Raw genomic sequence first — 21,392 nt, forward strand, 5'->3', positions numbered from 1 at the left:
GAAGCCCTGACCCCCAGGACCTCAGAGCGTGGCTGTATTTGGATGTGGGGTCTTTAAAGAGGGGATGAAGCTAAAATGAGGTCCACCCACTAGGGTGGGCCCTGACCCCATAGGACTGGTGTCCTTATAAGAAGAGGAGATCAGGACACAGACACACACAGAGGGACGACCCTGGGAGGACACAGGGAGAAGACGGCCGTCTACACGGCAAGGAGAGAGGCCTCAGCAGGAACCAGCCCTGCCCACACCTGGATCTCAGATTCCAGCCTCCAGGACTGGGACAGGAAAAACGTTTGCTGTTTAATCCACCCAGTTTGTCCTACGATTTGTTAGGAGAGGGCTGGCAAACTAATTCACAGTTATTGTTGTTTACTGCAGTGAATCACACAGGGAAAAAAATATATGATCCCCATCACAGCAGAACCTCGACTCCCGTCCAAAAAAAAAGCGCAACACAACTTCCTGTCTCTTTCAGTTTTTGAGTGTTCACCCTTACGCCTTCTGCCCTTGTTGGATCTGGAAGCCCATCAATATTTCCATACACGTAGGAGCAAGCAGCTGCGTATCTCCCGCTCGCTCTAAGATACGAGGAGTTGTGGAAGTGAATCATCACCTATGATGACGTGCATGCCCAGTCTGGCCAGATGCTTTGCTGTCGCATATCCAATGCCATCAGTCCCGCCGGTCACTATAGCAACACGCTCGAGTTGTCGGGGGAAAACTGCAGGAGAAAAGAAAAAGAAACCGAGGTAAAGGTTTAGCGGCAGAGCACACACTGATGAGAATGAAGTCGCAGAAGAGGGCGTGAGGCCAACGGGACCTGCGGTTGGATATTTGTGGGTTTGCTCTTCTGAATATTCCTACAGGCTCAGGACGCACGAGTGTCATACAGTGAAGTTGCCCTGAATAAGGACAGCCTGGTAAAGCCACCTGATAAATCCTTGCTCGGTCCCCGACGATACCTTTGCGGGAATTAACGCCGCCAAAATGATCTGCAGAGAGCTCCAGAGAGCGTCTATCGTTGACGGTTGTGGGCGAGAGTCCTGGGTTAATCCTCTCGGACCATGTTGGTTGTGCTGTAAAGTGTAGGTTTTACACTCGTATGCATTTTCTCAAATGTAGTTAGGAAACTGCTTGTTATGGAGGGACGGCCCACTGTTTTCTACAAAGTCTGAAGACCACGTGAGAATACAGAGTATCTTATAAAAACGGAGAACATGATGACTCCTTTAACCATGTACCTTTGCATGAACCTACACATATGCAAAACATATGAGAATATACGTTTACGTGATGGTGTAAGATTGACTGTTCCTACTCACACACAGAGAGAACAGACTCGTGGTGGCCAACGGGGCAGGGATTGGGGGAGGGGTGGATTGGGAGTTTGGGGTTAGCAGATACAAACTATTATATATAGAATGCATAAACAACAAGTCCTACTGTGGAGCACAGGGAACTATATTCAATATCCTGGGATAAACCATCATGGAAAAGAATGTGGAAAAGAATGTATATGTATGTATAACGGAATCACTTTGTTGTAGAGTGGAAATAAACACGTTGTAAATCAACTATACGTCAATAAAATAAATAAACTTTACTGTGTCTAAATAAAATCTTAAACTACCCAAAGTGTCAATAACATGTTATTATACAAGATGAAATAATGCTTTACTAAAGGTCAGACTTCTCTTTTTGACTCCATTTTAAAATTGTACTGTGCAATGTGTGACCAAAATAAAAAGGGTGTATTGTGATGTAAAACTAAAAAAGAAGAAAGAAAGAAAGAGAGAGGGAGGGAGGAAGGAAGGATAAAGTGTAGGTTTTATTATTATTCAAGAATGGGGTGAGGCCAACAGGTCAGGAGATGACCAATATTGAAAAGACAGATGACCACTCACAGTTCCCAAGAGGAGGGGGCACAGCACACCATGCAGGGTTACACGGGGAAGCACCAGGGTCGGTCAGGAGGCAAAGGGAAAGGGGGAAACCAGACGAGAGCCCTGCAGGAAGGAACAGGTGAGCAGGGTTAGGATGGGCTGGTGTGAATAATTTCATCAGGTCCTGGCTGCAGGGACTGTCCTTGTTGTCTGGTACCTGCCCTGGGGGGGCATGAGGGCAGGTGGATGGTGGCCCCGAGTGTGGGAGCCCCTTAGAGCAGGGGGTGGGGTGTGCATCTGGGTGGGTAGCTTTGTATTTGAGAAGCACGTTTACAGCTCAGTTATTTGCTATCCGTAGGAATTGGCTAGTCCTAGGAGCTAAAGCTCCTACAGGACCAAGGTGGCAAAGATGAATTCTGTATTTTCCCTGTCTCCTTTATTTCACTTCTTTTACACGTGTTTTATTGAAGTAGAGTTGCTAGACAATATTTTATAAGTTTCAGGTGTACAACATAGTGATTCACAATATCTTAAGGTTATACCCCATTTATAGTTATTATTAAATATTGGCTGTATTCCCTGTGCTATACAATATATCCTTGTAGCTCTTTTTTTTTTTTTTTTTTTTGACCGTGCCACACAGCATGCGGGATCTTAGTTCCCCGACCAGGGATGGAACCCATGCACCCTGCAGTGGAAGTGTGGAGTCTTATCCACTGGATGGCCAGGGAAGTCCCAGTAGCTTACTTATTTCATACACAGCAGTTTGTATCTCTTAATCCCCTACCCCTATCTCTCCCTTCCCCCCTTCCCTCCCCTACTGGTAACCACTAGTTTGTTGTCTAGAAAAGATAAACTTTTTTTTTTGCTCTGCGGCACGTGGGATCTTTCCGGACCGGGGCACGAACCTGTGTCCCCTGCATCGGCAGGTAGACTCTCCACCACTGCGCCACCAGGGAAGCCCGAGAAGATAAACTTTTTAATAAATGGTGTGGGGACATCTCAAAAGACCTCTGAAAACAGATGAAATGAGATCCATACCTCCCAGGACACATCAAAATGAACTCCAAGAGGAAAAAAGCTAAACAATGAAAATATTCAAAGAAAGCAGGGACAAATTTATTCTCAACCTCAGAGTAGGAAATGCCTTCCTAATTCTAATTCGAGATTGAGAAGAATAAATAGACCAATTTCACTCCTAAAAAAAGTGTACACAGTTTAAAAAAAAAAAACCAAAAACACCATAAGGACTTGCCTGGCGGTCCAGTGGTTAAGAGTCCACGCTCCCAATGCAGGGGGCGCGGGTTCCATCCCTGTCTGGGAACTAAGACCCCACAAGCCACGAGGCGTGGCCAAAAAAAAAGAAAGAGAAAAAAAATCCTACCAAAAAATTAAAATTAAAACAACACCATAAGCAAAGTCACATTCAAAGGGCTATTTTCCGAGTATGTAAAGAGTTCTTAAAAATCAAGAAGAAGAAGAAGAAAAAAAAAACTCTACAGAGAAGAAGGGCAAAAGCATTTGTTGATATAAAAACATACTGAGGGCTTCCCTGGTGGCGCAGTGGTTGAGAGTCCGCCTGCCGATGCAGGGGACACGGGTTCGTGCCCCGGTCCGGGAAGATCCCACATGCCGCGGAGTGGCTAGGCCCGTGAGCCATGGCCGCTGAGCCTGCGCGTCCGGAGCCTGTGCTCCGCAACGGGAGGGGCCACAGCAGTGAGAGGCCCGCGCACCACAAAAAAAAAACATACTGAAATGGCCCTTAAAAACACATGCCCAAGTTTACACGTAATAAGAGAAATGTTAATAGTTAACGAAAACTGCTAGATGCCATGACACCCATCAGGCTGGCGGAAGTTCAAAGACTTCAACAGCCTCGTTTCTCTCACCTACAGCGTGGGCAGGAGTGCAAAACAGCACAGTCCCCATTGGGGGAAATTGGGTAATATCTAGTGCAATTACATGTGCTTCTATCGTTTGATCTCGAAAAATCACGTCTAGGAATCTGCCATGGAGAGACAAGGCCGGTTGCCAACGTAAAGCCAAGGTTCCTCAGGGCAGCACCTGTCTCTCCGTAAAGAAGGATGGATAAACCCCCTGCCATACCTGCATACAGTGGGGCATCCTCCATCCCTACAACGGGGTATCCTAGCCCATCCTGGGTCTCCACCATCACACAGGGGACACTGAGCAGCCCCGAGCGGGCCAAGCTCAAGTGGTAATTCCACCTGTTGGCCAGGAGTCAGGTTTGATCCACTTGTTAGACAATCCTTCCAATAAGTGGGGACAACCTGTTGTCCAGCGCTGCAGTAAGGCGTTGCTGCCGGTAACATGAAGCAACAACCCTACAAAGAAAAGCCCCGAGAGGGATGCAGGGGCAGCGGTATCTTCCGGGAGGCGCGGAGGACCGCCACTCCTCCGCCACGCCCGGGGAATACTCCCCATCGCCACGTCCATCAGAAAGAGCACGTCCTTCGCAGAAACCCCAAATGAGTCCTTCGGGCGCCCCACAAAGTTCCCAGACACCCAGGCTTGATTCTACTAAAGGGATTCCAACCGCGTGCGGGTTTAGTTCCTGGGCAGGTGAGCTGGATTAATAAAAGTGCTCTTTTCCTAGGCTCCCGGCGTTTACAGAGAAGGGTTCCAGCACCGCGCTGCGGGGCGGGGAGCCTTAGGGAGGACCCAACTCAGCTTTTCTTGTCCCCCTGGCATCCACCTGTCCCTCCTGAAAATGCAGACCAACAGCTGCTGAATGCGTGTGGGGCACTGTGCTGCGCCGACCGTGCGCCGTGAGCACAGGTGCACGCTGGGGTCTTGGGCTGGAGGGGACACCTTACAGCTCCCGGTGTTCCACAGAAGAGGCAACGGACGGGGAAGTCCCCAGCGGTCCAGTGGTCAGGACTTGGGGCTCTCGCTGCCAGGGGCCTGGGTTCAGTCCCTGGTCAGGGAACTAAGATCCCGCAAGCCACGCGGCAGGGCCAAAAAGAAGACAAAGACCAAAGGACGACCACAGAAGCCTCGTCGGCAGCCTGAACTTTCATCTCAAAGCGAGGTTACGGGGGACACTGAACAGTTAAGACCAAGTAGAATACAACACTGGTCCCCAAACTTTCACAACCTGCAACACACTTGCTGCCCAGGAGTTTTTTCACACCACTGCTAAGGAAAAGAAAAAGAAATAAAAATCTATGTGTAAAATATATTCTTATATAAATATAATGTTTGTTCCTATTTAGATATTTATAAATAGTATCTATGCTATAGTCTTATCCTAGGTAAAATTATGTTTCTATATCTCAAATGTTACATATTTTACATATTTATTTTAATATATTTAAATATGTTTAACATATTTAATACATAAAAAATATTTAATAATGTAAAACAAGTAAAAAAGATAATAGCAAATAGGATGTATTATTTAATGATAAGAGACAATATGAAAATAAATGATACTTTTAACATATTTGTCAATATAAGTAATATTTATGATATTAAATATTTTATATTTATGTTTACATATTATACTATGCAAATATTTATGTTATACATGTTTATATTTATAATATTTATTTATAATGTTCACATTACTTGTAAGATTTATAAATTATATATTTATATATTACGTAAATATTTATAATATTTATAAATATATTTATTTTATATTTATATTCACATATTTTATTTTCTATTTTATTTATGTAAAAATGATAGTCACATATATATGCAACTAGAGATCATCATACTAAGTGAAGTAAGTCAGAAAAGGAAAGACAAATACCATATGATACCACTTATATGTGGAATCTAAAATATGGCAAAAATGAACCTATCTACAAAGCAGAAACAGGGCTTCCCTGGTGGCGCACTGGTTGAGAATCCGCCTGCCGATGCAGGGGACACGGGTTCGTGCCCCGGTCCGGCAAGATTCCACATGCCGCGGAGCGGCTGCGCCCGTGAGCCATGGCCACTGAGCCTGCGCGTCCGGAGCCTGTGCTCTGCCACGGGAGAGGCCACAGCAGTGAGAGGACCGCGTACCGCAAAACAAACAAACAAACAAAAAAGCAGAAACAGACTCACAGACATAGAAAACAAACTTATGGTTACCAAAGGGGAAAGGGAGGGATAAATTAGGAGTTTGGGATTAACATACACACTACTATATATAAAATAGATAAACAACAAGGACCTACTGGATAGCACAAGAAACTCTACTCAATATTCTGTAATAACCTATATGGGAAAAGAATCTGAAAAGGAATATATATATAAATAACAAGTATCAATATTATATATGTTATATAATATATATAAAATAACTTTGCTGTACACCTGAGACTAACACAACATAGTAAATCAACTACACTTTGAAAAAATAATAAAAAATTAAATTAAATTTTAAAATAAAGAACAAAGGTCCTTAATTCTCTTGGTCCCTCCCACCAGAATTGAAAAGAACAGAGAGAGAGTTTCTGTTTCCCTGTCAAGGAGAGTTCCAAACAAACCCCTCGGTCCACACCCAGAAAGGAATGGAATACGTCATTAAAAAGAAAGGTCAGGACTTCCCTGGTGGCGCAGTGGTTAAGAATCCGCCTGCCAATGCAGGGGACACGGGTTCGAGCCCTGGTCCAGGAAGATCCCACATGCCATGGAGCAACTAAGCCCGTGCGCCACAACTACTGAGCCTGCGCTCTAGAGCCCACGCGCCACAGCTACTGAAGCCCGCGTGCCTAGAGCCCGTTTTCCGCAACAAGAGAAGCCACCGCAATGAGAAGCCCGCACACCGCAATGAAGAGTAGCCGCCGCTCGCCACAACTAGAGAAAGCCCGCGTGCAGCAACGAAGACCTGACGCAGCCAAAAATAAATAACAAATAAATTTATTTTTTTAAAAAAGACATGTCAAGTGAAAAGATCCGATGTAGACACGCTTCCGTCAGCACCTGCAACATCTGAAAATCTCGCCTCTACCCCCACGTCTATTGCTGAGAAGTGGCCACGGGAAAACCCAGCGAAGGCATTAATACCCCCTCCGACATGAGTAAGGTCTAGTTTCCTCCTTGCAGGTGGACAGCACTCAGAGGACTCTGAATCAGGCGTAGGGCATTGGCCACAAGAAGCGAGAGACACCCAGGAGAGAGGCTGCCCCTCCCGGATCCCGGAGGCTAGTCTTTGCATCTGCGTCACCTGCATCCTGGGATTGCAGAGGGGTCCACGTGATTCAACCAGCCGTGGGAGGCCAGGCAGCAAAGGAGGAAATTGGCAGGAGCACGCCAGGGAGGCTGGGCGGAGGAATGGCCGGGCGGAAGGCACCGGATGTGAGGTCAAGGGAATCATTCCTCTAACGTGTGCTGAGAACGAGACCACCGCCCTGATGCTGGTCACCCAGGCCGGACGTGGGCCAGTCCCCACCTGTCCCGGAGAGCTGACTTCCAAAGCAAGAAGCTGACTCGCCCACCCAGAAACAGTCCAAGTGTCAGGCTGTCGAATCCCAGTGGCCTGCCTGGTATGGGAGCTGCGTCTCCCTCTGGCTTCAGCTGAGAGAAGAATCCTATCACACGTGCTCCCTGGTTGCATGGCCGTCACAGCTCCTGGGATAATCTTACATGTCGAACTGGCTGGGCCACGGGGTCTAGATATGTGGTCAGACATTATTCTGGGTGTTTCCGTGACAGTGTTTTATTGGATGAGATGAACATTTAAATCAAGGGGCTTTGAGGAAAGCAGGCTGCCCTCTCTGGTGTGGGTGGGCCTCGTCTAATCCGTTGACGGCCTCCATAGAACAAAGGCTGAGATTCTCCAAGGAGGAGGGAATTCTGCTTCCTGACGGCCTTTAGACTCAAACTGCAAGTCTTCCACGGGTTTCCAGCCTGCCGGCCCACTCTGAAGATCTAGGACCTGCTAGACCCCATAATTACATGAGCCAATTCCTTAAAATGAATCTCTCCATAGATAGATACATAGATAGATAGATATCAATAGACAGATACAGGATAACTTGAAAGATGATATAGATGATAGCTTGAAAGATGACAGAAAGATATGTAGATCGATACATAGATAAAGATGGTTGGACACATACATACATAGATGATAGATTGATAGACGATAGATAAATGACAGATAACAGATGGATATAAACAGACGGGGAATACATAAATGGATAGTTCAGGTAGGTAGATGATAGATACACAGATACATATAGAGTTAAAAAGATAGAGACAGAGATATAATTTACGACAAGCAATGAGCAGTTTTTGGTTTAAGTATAGCCCATGCAATATCCTGGACATGCTTATACTACAAGCACGTGCGTTATTTATCTTCCATCCAAGCTGACGGCGTTTCTGCTGAGATGGGGGACGTTTCAGCCAACAACTGTCCAGGCACATCCTGGGTGGTCTCTGCAGAGCACACGTCCTCATTTTGTCAGCCTATAGGGAACGTCTGCCCCAGGCCCCTCTCCTTGGCGTGTCGATGGCCGTCTTCTCTGTGTCCTCCCAGGGTCCTGCTTCTCAGCATCTCTGTGTCCACACTTCCCCTTTTTTCTAGGCCCCCAGTCCTGCTGGCTGCGCCCTCACCCAAGTGACCTTACCGTAAGTTGCTCATCTGCAGAGACCCTATTTCCAAATAAGGTTACAGTACGGGGTGGGGGTGGGGGAGGAGGCGTGATTCAAACCCTAACCAGGGGCGTACACCTGCACACACACGTACCTCCACGCGAGGACACGCCAGCCTGGCTGGAGGGCGCTCCCTAGGAGGGCAGGTGACCCGGGCCCTCTCTGCCCCCCTTATCTCCCCGACACGGGTCAGCTGCAATGCACATTCCTTCCACACTTCCCCCGGAAATCTAGCTGCAAACAGCTCCACGGGATCCCCGTACATCACCTCCACCGCCACCCTCTCCTCCCCACACCGTGCACGGCTTTGATCCTGGGTTCAACACCAACTCCGACCTGTCAGCTCCTGTCCGACAGACGTCAGAGAAAGCGCTCTGCCAACTCCAATGTAAGCTGATCCCAAGCGCACCGGCCGGGCCTGGGACCCGTGTGGTGACTGGGACCCGTGTCGTCAGCTGCCCCGTCCCAGATGGGTACCTACAAGCCGCACCACGACAAGGCTCTCGCCTGCTCCTTTCCTCCCAAAGCCACTCAGCTCCGCAGCCTCGGGGTCCAACGCTGCAGCACGAAGCTACTCGCCCCTGGATTTGTTTCTGGGTCACCACGCACTGCAAGAAGAAAGGCAACTGAGATCTTGGCACCACGCACCGCAAGAAGAAAGGCAACTGAGATCCTGGCAAACGGCACGATGTTTGCAAGGTGCCGGGAGAGAGGTCCCTTCCAGGCTATGTTTAGAACGCTCTCCGCTCTCGGTTCTGTTTGAAGCGTCTAACTTGGAGTGCTGACCTCATGCCTCGGTGATGGCCAGCGCTTGGGAAAAATGGCAGAACGACAGCTCTCTGTATACCGAGCTCACTGCACATTAGAGCCAGCTCCAAGGGTAACAGAGAAGAACACATCTGACTCCACATTAGGTCTGTTTCTTTTACTGTAACTTTTGTATTCTTTTGCTTTGAGTTCAGAATGTTGCCCATCGCCTGAAATATACAGGATAGCCCTTTCTCAAGGCTCTGACCTTTAAGGGTGGAACGCCTTTCCATTCATAGAGCGAGAAAAAGTTGCACAACAGAGAATAACATTGGTTTTCTTGAGGGTTAACAGGAACACTGTGACCTGACTTTCGTGGACAAAGGATTCCCACACCACGAAGTCTGCAATAACCACCCACACCCTTCCTTCACCTTTGCATTAAAAATGCTTTGCTGAAACCCTTCGGGGAGTTCGGGGGTTTGGGGGCACATGCCACAGTCTCCTTGCAGGACCCTGCCATAAACCTTTCTCTGCTCGAAACTCCGACGACGACTCGGCTTGTTTGGCCTCACGGGTGCCTCACCCGAACTTGTACCCTCAAAAAAGAGAAAAAGGAAATGAACAAGGATTTAACCGATACTGAATAAAATACAGGTATGTAACAGGATGTTGGAACTCACTCCTCCTTAAAGAAAATAAAAGCAAAGGAAGTTAGTAGGTTTCATCAATAAGAACAGCTCGGTCCCATCCAGGATGGCAACGCCCCGTTTGCACATTCAGTCAATTTTCCACTGAGACTGTATCTTTTAGGAGGTGAGTTGGAGGGGGTCTAGAGCGGACGTGCATGTCCCCTATGTAGCAATTCTACTTCTAAGAATTTCATGCCACAGACATACTCCCACAGGTCTGCAGAGACACAGGAACAAAAATATTCACTGCAGCCTTGTTCGTAAAAGAAAGATCTTTAGTGTGACTGTCATTTCACAGGTGTTATTCAAAAGAAAGGCATAGTGTTCTAGCAACAAGGTGGGTGGATCTCCGGGGAATTACGCCGAGTTGGGAGAAAAAGAGCCGTTTCAAAAGGGTTCCATTGTGTATGCCTCCATTTCTATGACAGTCTTGAAGTGACAGCATTATAGAGCACAGATTAGTGGCTGCCGGGGTGAAGGACGGGGTGGGGCGTTGGTGTGGTAAGGAGATGGGCCACGCCAGAGATCCTTGGGGTCCCAGAACTGCCCTGTGTCTTGACCGTGATGGTGGATTCTCAAAGCCACCCATGCAACAGGATTGTACACACACGAGCGAATACAAGTTAGAACAGGGAAATCTGAAAGCATTGCCTTGCACCCAAGTCTACATCTAGGCTGGGATGGGGTACGGCCGTGCTGCAAGCGGGTAGCCCTGGGAGAAAAACAGGTAAAGTGTCGGTCCGTTTCATTCCTCACAACTGCACGTGAACCTACAATTATCTCAAAGCAGGAACTGGTTTTCTCGGCCAGGCCACACGTCTTGCGGGATCCTAGCTCCCCGACCGGGACTGAACCCAGGCCCTCAGCAGTGAGAGTGCCGAATCCTAACCACTGGACCGCCAGGGAATTCCCAGGAACTTTTTTTAAAAAGTCTACACTAATGCCATGTAATATAGCCTCTTCTTAAAAGAGAAAAGAACTAAAGTAAAGAGCAAAACAAAGAACTCCGCCTCCTTGGCCCCTGTCCAGTTGTTGTGAACTGACCCGAGGCTTCCGGCTCCCTTTTGAATTGGGGATGACCCCGTGCCTGGTCCTTTTATCAAATACTGAGAGCTGGACCCCCTGCCAGGACTGCCCGCTGTCACGAGACAAAGTGGACACCAGGTACAGGGGTTTGCTAAGCCCAGGCTATAGCAGCAACACTACCTCGTCCCTCAGCTACCAGGTTTCTGGACTTTGGTCTCTGTTCCGTGTTTCCTGTCTTCCACAGACACGCCTAAGCCCCCTTGAATTCTTTCCAAGAGCACGTGGGTGGTCAATTCATTTCTTCACTCCTTAAATCTTTGCTCCTGTGCTCCACTGGGAAATAACCACATACCTCTTTGAAGAGAGCATTAGCGAAACGTAAATCAAAGCCACACAGTACGTTTTATATCATGTGATGTGACTTTCACCACAATAAAAAAAAACACACCATTTAAAAGAAGAAGAAAGAAACAGAAAATAACGAAGTTGGTAAGGATATAGAGGAATCGGAACCCTCCTCCACTGCTGGTGGGGATGTAAATTGCAGGAACCACTTTGGAAAAGAGCCTGGCGATTCTTCAAACCGGTAAACATGGAGATACAATAGCCCAGCTACACCACTCCTAGGTATCCATCTCTCCAGGAGAAATGAAAACACGTATCCACTCAGATACGTGCGATGAACGCTCAGAGCACCGTGATTCACAGTAACCAGAAAAGTGAGAACAGAAGTGTCCATGGACCTTGAACACATGATGCTCAGCGGGAGAAGCCAGACCCAGAAAGAGCACATATGCCATGACTCAGTTTCTATGAAATACTCAAATAGGCAAACGCATGGAGACAGAGGACCTGGGGGGGGGAAACAGGAGTGGGGAGTGACAGGTAACAGGTACAGGGATTCCCTTGGGAAGTGGTTTTTAAAATGTTCTAAAATAACATAGCAACGGCATTTGTGCAACTCTGCAAATATACTAAAAACCACTGAATTGCGCCATTTACTGGGTGTACTGTATGGTGAATTATTTCTCAGCTTAAAATGGGGGAAACACCTTGCTTAATCGTGAATAATGGGGGATGGGCGGGGACTTGGAAAGTCTGGTATTCTTCTCACAAATGAAGAAGGACATCTATAAGCCACCCTTTCATGGACCTCCTACCATCTTAGGCATGTGTGTGTGCACTTGTCTCAAGAGTCCTCAAAATTGACAGAATAATTTAAAATGACGTGTAGCTGAACCTCCAAGTCAGCTGGCCCCAGGAATACGTTTTCCTGACACGCAGCATCACGGAGGTCCTTAAGAATGGCTGTGTCGATAATTAAGAAGCATAAAAGTCTCACTAGTGAGACCTGCCTGACAGACAGATGATGGGAAGCAACCTTTCCAGACAAAGCCGCCATCGGGCCCTTTGGACACCATACCAGCCTGTGCCCCGTTTGGTGACCAAGGAATAGGAACAGGATGGCCATTCATCCCAGGGATAGAATGATCTAGAAGCATTAAGACTGGAGAGGCGAGGGGGGGCACAGATGGGAAAGCTTACTATATGAATACATCATATCATCTATGTATCAATCCTAAAGCGAGATTGGCAGAAAAGGAAACAATCTAGAAAGACATCCAGACCCTACATTAAAAAGCTACTTAGGGGACTTCCCTGGTGGCACAGTGGTTAAGAATCCACCTGCCAGTGCAGGGGGCACGGGTTCGAGCCCTGGTCCGGGAAGATCCCACATGCCGCGGAGCCACTAAGTCTGTGAGCCACAACGACTGAGCCCACGTGCCACAACTACTGAAGCCTGCGCCCTAGAGCCCGTGCTCCGCAACAAGAGAAGCCACCGCAATGAGAAGCCCGGGCACCACTATGAAGAGTAGCCCCCACTCGCCGCAACTAGAGAAAGCCCACGCGCAGCAACGAAGACCCAACGCAGCCAAAAATAAGTAAATAAAATAAATTTATAAAAGAAAAAAGTGACTCAGTCCTACGAGCAATGGCGTGAGGAATGATACTGTGTCACAATAAGTGATGCTGGGTCCAGGGAGGCCATGCGCATGTCATGTTGTCCAGATCCCTCTAGAGAGCACGAGTTCATGCTTTCGGGGATGGGTGGCATAAGCCATAAGCCAAGCACCAGGAGGCAGGTCCATTGAACACTGTACTGAATTGTATGATTTAATGGTGGATGAAACCTCAGTACAGCCGCTCAACATGGGTGAAGACCGTGCTGAATCACGGACCGCGGGGGAGGCGTGGGTGTGCAGAGGTCCCGGGAGTTCCTCCGTGAGAAGGGGGCTCATGTGGGCTGGAGGTGGGAGACCTAAAACCCAGGACGTAACTCCAAGAAGCCAGGCCCAGGCATCAGCCTCGACAGAAGTGCTGGGGGCGGCGGGGGGGGGGGGTCAAAATTAGTGATGCGTTCAGACTTCCCCGGCGGTCCCGTGGGTAAGACTCCGCGCTTCCAAGGCAGGGGGCACGGGTTCCATCCCTGGTCAGGGAACTAGAACCCCGCGTGCTGCAACGTGTGGCCAAAAACAAACAAAAAATTGGTGATGGGGTGGCCTCAGCAGCCACCACCCAGGACTCCGAGGCCGTCCAGGGCTGGTAGGAAAACAGGCGCTCCCCAGAAATTACCCCAACCCATCGGAGTCTGGGGACACCCACGGCTCCCGGTAAAGATGCATGAAAAAGTGCCTGGATTCTTCACGGGAGAATTAAACCACCAGCACCTTCGGGGCATGCCCTGAGCTTTGCACAAGTCTATTTAAGCACGTCCATCACGAAGCATCCAGAGTTACAGGTCAATCTGCCTCAGTAAAGTTAGGGAAGAAAAGAAATGTGGTATTAAGGGGGTATGAATCACTAAGAGGGAATCACCTGTAAAGCGATCACGCGTTACATGATAAACACTGTTTAGAACCTTATGCAAGTGACCAAAAACACAGAGGCAAGTATTTTGCAGTCACTTATACTTGGTTTTCAATAGACCACAGAGAAATGATGCAGTGAAAAGAAAAACAAAACACCAAAACAGGATACAAAGTTGTATGTGATGTAGGATGATGGTTAAAGAGTACTAACATTATAGGGAAATAAATCAAATGTTCACAGCAAAAAAAAGAAGCATGTCCACTAATAATGGCCTCTACTGTTCATCTGTTTTGTGTATAGCAACGTGTATATGTTAATCCCAGTCTAATTTATCCCTCCCCCCTTCCCCTTTGGCAACCGTAAATTGTTCTATCTGTGACTATTTCTGTTTAAGTTCATTTGTGTCATTGTTTTAGATTCCACATGTAAGTGATATCACATGATATTTGTCTAACTTCACTCAGTATGGTCATCTCTAGGTCCACCCATGTTGCTGCAAATGGCATGATTTCATTCTTTTTATGGCTGAGTAATAGTCCATTGTATATATGCACCACATCTTCTTTATCCAACAAGGATTTACGGTATAGTACGGGGAACTATACTCAATATTTCATAATTACCCACATGGGAAAAGAATATATATATATATGTAACTGAATATAAAACTGAGTCACTTTGCTGTACACCTGAAACACAGCATTGTAAATCAACTATACTTCAATTAAAAAATGTAATTTTTTTTTAAATAAATGAAAAATTCAAGAAAGTTCTCAAAGAACGAAAAAAGGAAGAGTAATGACAGCAGATAGCAGGCATCAGTATCATGTTGGCTTAGGGTTTACTTCCATACCTTGATCATTGTTTATGTATCTATTACTTGTATTATTAAATTAATGTGACATTTTTAATTTTTATCTTTAAAGAATGAGAAAATTGCAATACTTACCTGAATTTCTTATCCTATTTCATTTTTCCTGACAGCTTTGGTTAGTAATGTCATTTTCATATTGATAGCTTTAGAATATGACCATTTTATTTTGTAACAATAATTGCCAATATCGTTTAATCTAAACTACACAGTTAAATATTTTCTCTGTTCAACGATCGATTACGCAGAACTAAGACTTACAGTTTCTTTAAGAAGGGTTTATGAAAACTACATTTGCTGAATTGTGAAAAAAACAATTCGCATCTGAGAAGCAGAATTCAATGACAAGGAAATGTTTAAAATTGACAGCGAGTGGGGTGACCACAGCTTGGGTGTTTTACACGAGGGGAAGACGCTTGGCAGTTAAGTCCGTCAGCATGAGGAAATGAAATTTTTTTTGACATGTCCTCTCATGACTGGGAGGGGCTTGGCTCCTGTATTCCTTGCACCCCCAACTCTAACTGACTTTCTTGTAGTGCCACCCATGGACATAAAGTATGTTTAGTTATGGGTCCCTCCAGAGAAATGGACCAACAGGAAGCACAGACAGAAAGAGAAAGGGAGACAGAAAGAGACAGAGAGATTATTTGAAGGAATTGGTTCATTCAACCACAGATGTGTAGAGGGGGCACCCCAAAATCTGAAGGGTAGACCAGCAGGCTGGAGACCCAGGGAGAGCTGAGGTTACAGGTTGAGTCCCATGACCATGTGGAAGCAGAATTCCCTCTTCCTTGAGGAACCTCAGTCTTTTTTTCTCCTAAGATCTTCAACTGATTGGACAAGGCCCACCCACATTGTGAAGGACAATCTGGTTATGTCAAAGTCTCCTGGTGTCAATGTTTTTTTAATTGTAGTTGATTTACAATGTGGTGCTGGTTTCCGGTGGACAGCAGAGTGATTCAGTGATATATTTTTTCAGATTCTTTTCCATTGTAGGTTTTGACAAGACATTGAATACAGTTCCCCGTGCTCTACAGTAAATCCTTGTTGTTTATTTTATATAGAGTAGTGTACATCTGTTAATCCCAAACTCCTTAGTTATCCCTTTCCCCTTTGGTAGCCATAAGTTTGTTTTCTGTGTCTGAGTCTGTTTCTGTTTTGTACAGAAGTTCATCTGTATCATATTTTAGATTCCACATATAAGTGATATATTTGCCTTTCTCTGACTTACTTCACTCAGTACGATCATCTCTAGGTCCATCCATGTTGCTGCATGATTTCAATGTTTATCTCATCTTTTTTTTTTTTTTTTTGGCCATGCCACGGGGCATACGGGATCTTAGTTGCCCAACCAGGGATCGAACCCGTGCCACCTGAAGTGGAAGCATAGAGTCCTAACCCCTACACCACCAGGGAAGTCCCAACGTTCCTCTCATCTTAAAAAATATCTTGCCAGCAACCTCTAGACCAGCGTTTGACCGCAAAGCTGGGTCCACTGCCCAGCCACAGTGAGATAAAATTAGCCAGCATAAAGTATGAGTTTTCAGGCAACCAAGAGCCCTAACTAGCTTCCGCTGGGCATCGTCTGGAAGCAGGGACCCGGCCAGCTGGACCAGAGGAGCGTGCAAAAGGCATCAGCTCAGGCCAGCATGGTATCATCACCTGGATGACGGCTCATCCTTGTGGCAGGAGGACCTGACGGCCGCCTCTCATGCTGGCGTGTTTCCACAGCTTGAGAAACCAGTGCAGGTGTCAGCCACGAAGCACGGCTGCTTCCACCAACAGCAGGGGGACAGGAAGAGCTGGGGCAGCTGACGGGCCCCACGGCTCTTCAGCCCCGTGATGTCAGCCGCGTGGATCCTAAACCCCTCCTGCAGCGGCCACTAAACCCTGTGGCAACTCCCTCCAAACCGAGAAATACAAGAGGTCCATGGGACTTCCCTAGCGGTCCAGCGGTTAGGGCTCCACGCTTCCACTGCAGGGGGTACGGGTTCCACCCCTGGTCGGGGAACTAAGATCCCGCAAGCCGCGGAGTATGGCCAAAATTTTAAAAATAAATAATAAAATAATTTTTTTAAAAAAATAAAAATGGTTATGCTAGAAGGGCCAACACCGGAGGAAAGAGCCATGTAGGGAGAAGCCCCAGGGATGATAGGAGTAAATGCGGAAAGGGGGAGAGAAAACAGCCTCCACGTGGACCCGACGGAGGCCTTTCTAAGCAGGAGTCTTTTATGTGTGAGGATAAGCCCCACCCCCTCTGCGGGCTGGGTGAGGTAACAGGCAGTTTGAAGAGGCCCCCAGCCGCCCCTGAGCACGTGGGCGAGAGAGTCAGCTGGACCCAGGAGCTGTGCCCGCTGAGGCCTGCAGCCCTGGTCACGTCCTGCGGCACTCAGCTGCTCTATGTGCCAGGGCGGGCTGCACGATGAGTGAAGGTACGCATCAAGTTGGCTGGGCCACCAGGAGCCCAGAGAGCTGGGGCACCGTGATCTCTGCATGTGTCTGGGAGGGTGTTTCTGGACGAGATGAGCATTTGAACAGGTGGATGGAGGAAAGCAGGTGGCTCTCCCCAGGGAGGGTGGGCCCCGTCTAATCAGTTGACACTTGAATAGAACAGAAAGGCGGAGGGAGAATTCTCTGTCTCTCTGTCCTTGAGCTGGGATGTCCATCTCCTCCTGCCCTTGGACACCTGTGTGCCTGGTTCTCAGGCCTTTGGACTCGGACTGAACACGCCACTGGCTTTCCTGGGGCTCCAGATGGCAGACTGTGGCACTGCTTGGTCTCCCGAATTGTGTAGGTCAATTCCAATCAATCAATATACACATACCGATATAAAGATACAGATATATGTATTACACAGGGCTCTGCAGAGATACAGAACCAATACCTACATTTATCTATATCATCTATCTACCTATCATATGTCTATCATCTACATATCTATCATCTAGCTAGCTAACTATTATCTACCTACCTATCATCTATCTATTATCTATCATCTATCCATCTACATAGATATTAGATATACCCCGTTGGTTCCGTTTCCCTGGAGAGCCCTGACTAACACTGGCTGCTATAACGAAGTAACCCAGATAAGGTGGTTTCAACAACAGACACGTGCCTCTCACAGGCCTGGAGGCAGACCACGGCCAGGGCAGATGAGTTCCCAGCGAGGCTCTCCTCCTGGTTTGTACAGCTGCATACTTCTCACGTGGTGGAGAAAGAGCTCTGGTCTCTTCCTCTTCTATAAGGACACTAATCCCATCACGGGAACCCCACCCTCATGGCCTTATCTAACCCTAATCACCTCCCAAAGACCCCACTGCCTACCACCATCCCCTCGGGGGTCAGGGCTTCCACATACGAATTCCGGGGGGACACAAAGGCTGAGTCTGCAACACGCTCCCGCCACCTCGCCCGGAGGTGTCCACACGAGAGGGTCAGAGGCAGAGGAGGAAAGGCGGGGCTGGGGGCTCCCTGCGTGGTCTCCCCCTGCGCTGCCAGCGGTACGGACCTGCCTTCCTGCACGTGCATCCTGCACCCACCATCCCCCCCCCGACTGCGCATCTGCTCTTCCCTTCATCCACCTCCCCGTTCCCAGTCCATCCCAACGCCTCGCCGGGGGGGTCAGGACAAGACCTGGGAGGGCCACTGCCAGCCCCTCCCAGGGGGTGTCCCTGCTGCCGCCAGACACCCCCCAAGGCAGGCTCACCGCGGGCTCGGGCACCGCGCGTGCGCCACCTCCGCTGTCCCGGGCCGCGCTCCTTCGCGAGGCCGTACACGGCGGGACAGCCCTGAACCAAGCTGACCACAGACCCAGGACTGGCCCCCGTGGCCTGGCGCGCGAGACCCCGGATGCCAGCGGGAAGGGAGGGGAGCCGGTCACTGCATCCCAGCGGCTGCACCTCCCCCGTGTCCTTCTGCCACCTGGAGACCCGCCACGTGGGCTTCACCGCCCACAGCCCAGGAACGGGCTCCTCCTTGGGGAGACCCCCCCACCCCAGGCAGGCCTGCAGCCACGGGGCCAGCTGCCCGGGCCCGAGAGGCATGGTATAGCTCTCCGGCCAAGTGCGTGTGAAGGGGGGAGGGCCACACCAGCCGCGGAGCCAGGGCACCACGCACTGAGGGCAGGGTGATGCTCCCCCAGCTCTCCTGGGTGAGGAGCTGGACATGCTGAGTCCTCAGAGGTTCCGGGAGGAGAGTGGACTGCAGGAATCCCACGGTTCCTGCCAGAGTGTCTTACGGAGCCGGGAAACGTGTTAAGCCATGACGGGCTGACCAACGACAGCTGTCCTTTAAGGAGAAGTGCGTCAAGTCATTACATTTCCTGCAGGGAGAATGCAAGCTGCTCAACGCACCTTCAGTTTACCCATAAAAGTACAGGACGGACGGATGGATAAACAGAGACAGACGTTTACCCATAAAAGTACAGGATGGATGGATGGATGGATAAACAGAGACAGATAGATAGATATGACAAACTGACAGGTAATAGAAAATACACAGATACGCAGATGATAAATAAAGAATAAGTGTATAGATGATAAATAAGATACACAGACAGACGATAGATACAGAGATGTATGACAAACTGATCATAGATACATAGATAAACACACAGATGATATAGACAACAGATACAGATAACAGGTCGATAGATAATAGACGGAAAATGGACAAGGGCACAGATGATAGATTATAAATGCAGAGATAATAAATAATACATACATAGATGATAAAGATGTAGACAGATGATAGATATGTAATAAATACACAGATGAATGATGACAGATGACAGATAACTGACAGAATATAAAAGAGAAGATATACATAGATAGGATATAAAAGTATATATATTGATATATGTAAATATATATACTTATGTTCACACACATATTTACATTATGTATTATACATATATATATATATATATATATATATATAAAAATAGAATCAACTCCATCCAGGCATGGAATCACAAAGGTTAGTATGTATGTAACAAACTGGTCATCGACACAATTATCAGCTCCTACGCTGGACCATAAACTCCAATCCTGGCGTCCCCGGTGCTGTGCACGAGACGTGATCTTCCCAATGTCACCTACTCTCCAATCACTGCCTCATTTCCACGAAGACCCAGCCAGGATCCTCCTGGAAGCAAAAGCCCCTAGAGGACTCATCAAGTATCATCTCCCAGGACACCTGCCGTCCGAGGGGAAAGGCATTTGCTGTGGACCCCACGTGACAAAATCTCTCAGGAAAAGTCCTCTTTCAAGGACAGCTGCGGAGACCACCGGGTTCCATCCTTCTAACAGAGGAAGCGATGCCCGTCTCCCTAAGGAAACACTTCCTGAGGAATCCGCCCCTGCCTTGTGCCATCTGCCATCTGCTAAAAGCCTATCCCATCTGGTCTCTCATCACCCAAAAAATTGAGGGAGTTTGGGTCAGTCGAGAAGGTGAACAAATTGGGCTGAAAACGAGAGGTGGGCAAAGCATCCCGACCTCGCTTCAGGCCAAAGGTCAAACCGCTGAGCAGATATCATAAGGGTGCTCCCAGAAAACCAGCACAAACCACCCCAGCAAAGAGGCCACGCGGAGCACCCAGCCTCGGAGTCACAGCCTGGGAAGCCGGGATGGGCCCAGGCAGCCGGGGGGACCCAGAGACCACGCAGGTTCCGGGAGGGCCCTGCGTCTGCAGGCCAGGAACCCAGGTCTGCAGAGAGGAAGGGGGAGCCTGAACGGTCGGGATCTTGCCTTGAGCACGACAGGATATGGGGCTGCAGGGCCGGAGCAGAGGCCAGTGGGGCTGCAGGCTGAAGCCACCCAAGGCAAGCAGCCGCTGTATCCCACCCGCGTGGGGCTGCAGAGGACGAAGCCAGCAAAGTTCAGAGGAGAGTGGCCACGGGCCCCCAGCACGTAGGAGGAGGACCCCGAAGGCCTAGCCCTGGGCCTGCTAGCCGTGAGAGGCACAGAAGGGCTTGTGTTTCCAGGCAGAGCTGCAAACCCAGCCCCCCCGGTGGCCAGAACAGCTGCAAAACATCCCCCGCTGGGTCTCAATGCAGTACAATTTATAGGACGGGGACACACGGGGCTGCAGGTTCCCAAGGAGAAGAATTCTAGCAATGTGCCCGGGATTGGTCCAGACTGCACCCGGAAACCAGAAAGACGAACTGTCCGAGGGCCGCGGTGCTTTCAGAAGCCAGTGAAGGGCCCCAGGCCTTCGCTCAGAGGGCGGCCGAGACCCCGGGGTCACTCCAAACACACACTGAGGCGCCCGCCTCCCTGAGCCGGGATGAGAGCCGGACTCTGAAAGGAAACTGACTTTAGAGCAAGACCTGAGCGTGAAACACACACCATCTTGGGGAAGCAGAGTCCTGGGCCGACCCAGATAAGACACATCCTTAACGGTTAGGGGCTGTGTTTTTACGAGACATTCTAGATGCCAGCAACGATACTTTATCTAAGACACTGAAGGCCACGTTCCACTTAATGTTCGACGGAGAACGCTCTGCAAGTGTCAGGTTATCATGACTGAAAACTGGCCTGTTGAAACTCAAAATGTTTGTGCAGAAAAATTCTACGTTTGAATCCCCCTCCCCATGCCCCCAGGAACAGAGGCAACCCATAACGTGCAGAAGGAGAAAAATAACGACGGACGCCGACCTCCCAGTCTGTCTGTTTCTGGGG

At 48.5% G+C, this 21,392-nt stretch overlaps 1 protein-coding gene across 1 annotated transcript in view; it reads right to left on the reverse strand.

Moving 5' to 3' along the window:
* The window catches only part of LOC309839703 (polyprenol dehydrogenase-like), a 192,746-nt gene that overhangs the window by 159,011 nt on the left and 12,343 nt on the right, over positions 1-21,392 (reverse strand). Inside the window, exon 2 of the mRNA XM_082681596.1 lies at positions 614-721. Within this exon, the coding sequence (XP_082537722.1) occupies positions 614-721 (108 nt within the window). The remainder of the gene's footprint in view (positions 1-613; positions 722-21,392) is intronic.

Source organism: Grampus griseus (genome assembly GCF_964374135.1).
Source record: "Grampus griseus genome assembly, chromosome: X".
NCBI lineage: Eukaryota > Metazoa > Chordata > Mammalia > Artiodactyla > Delphinidae > Grampus > Grampus griseus.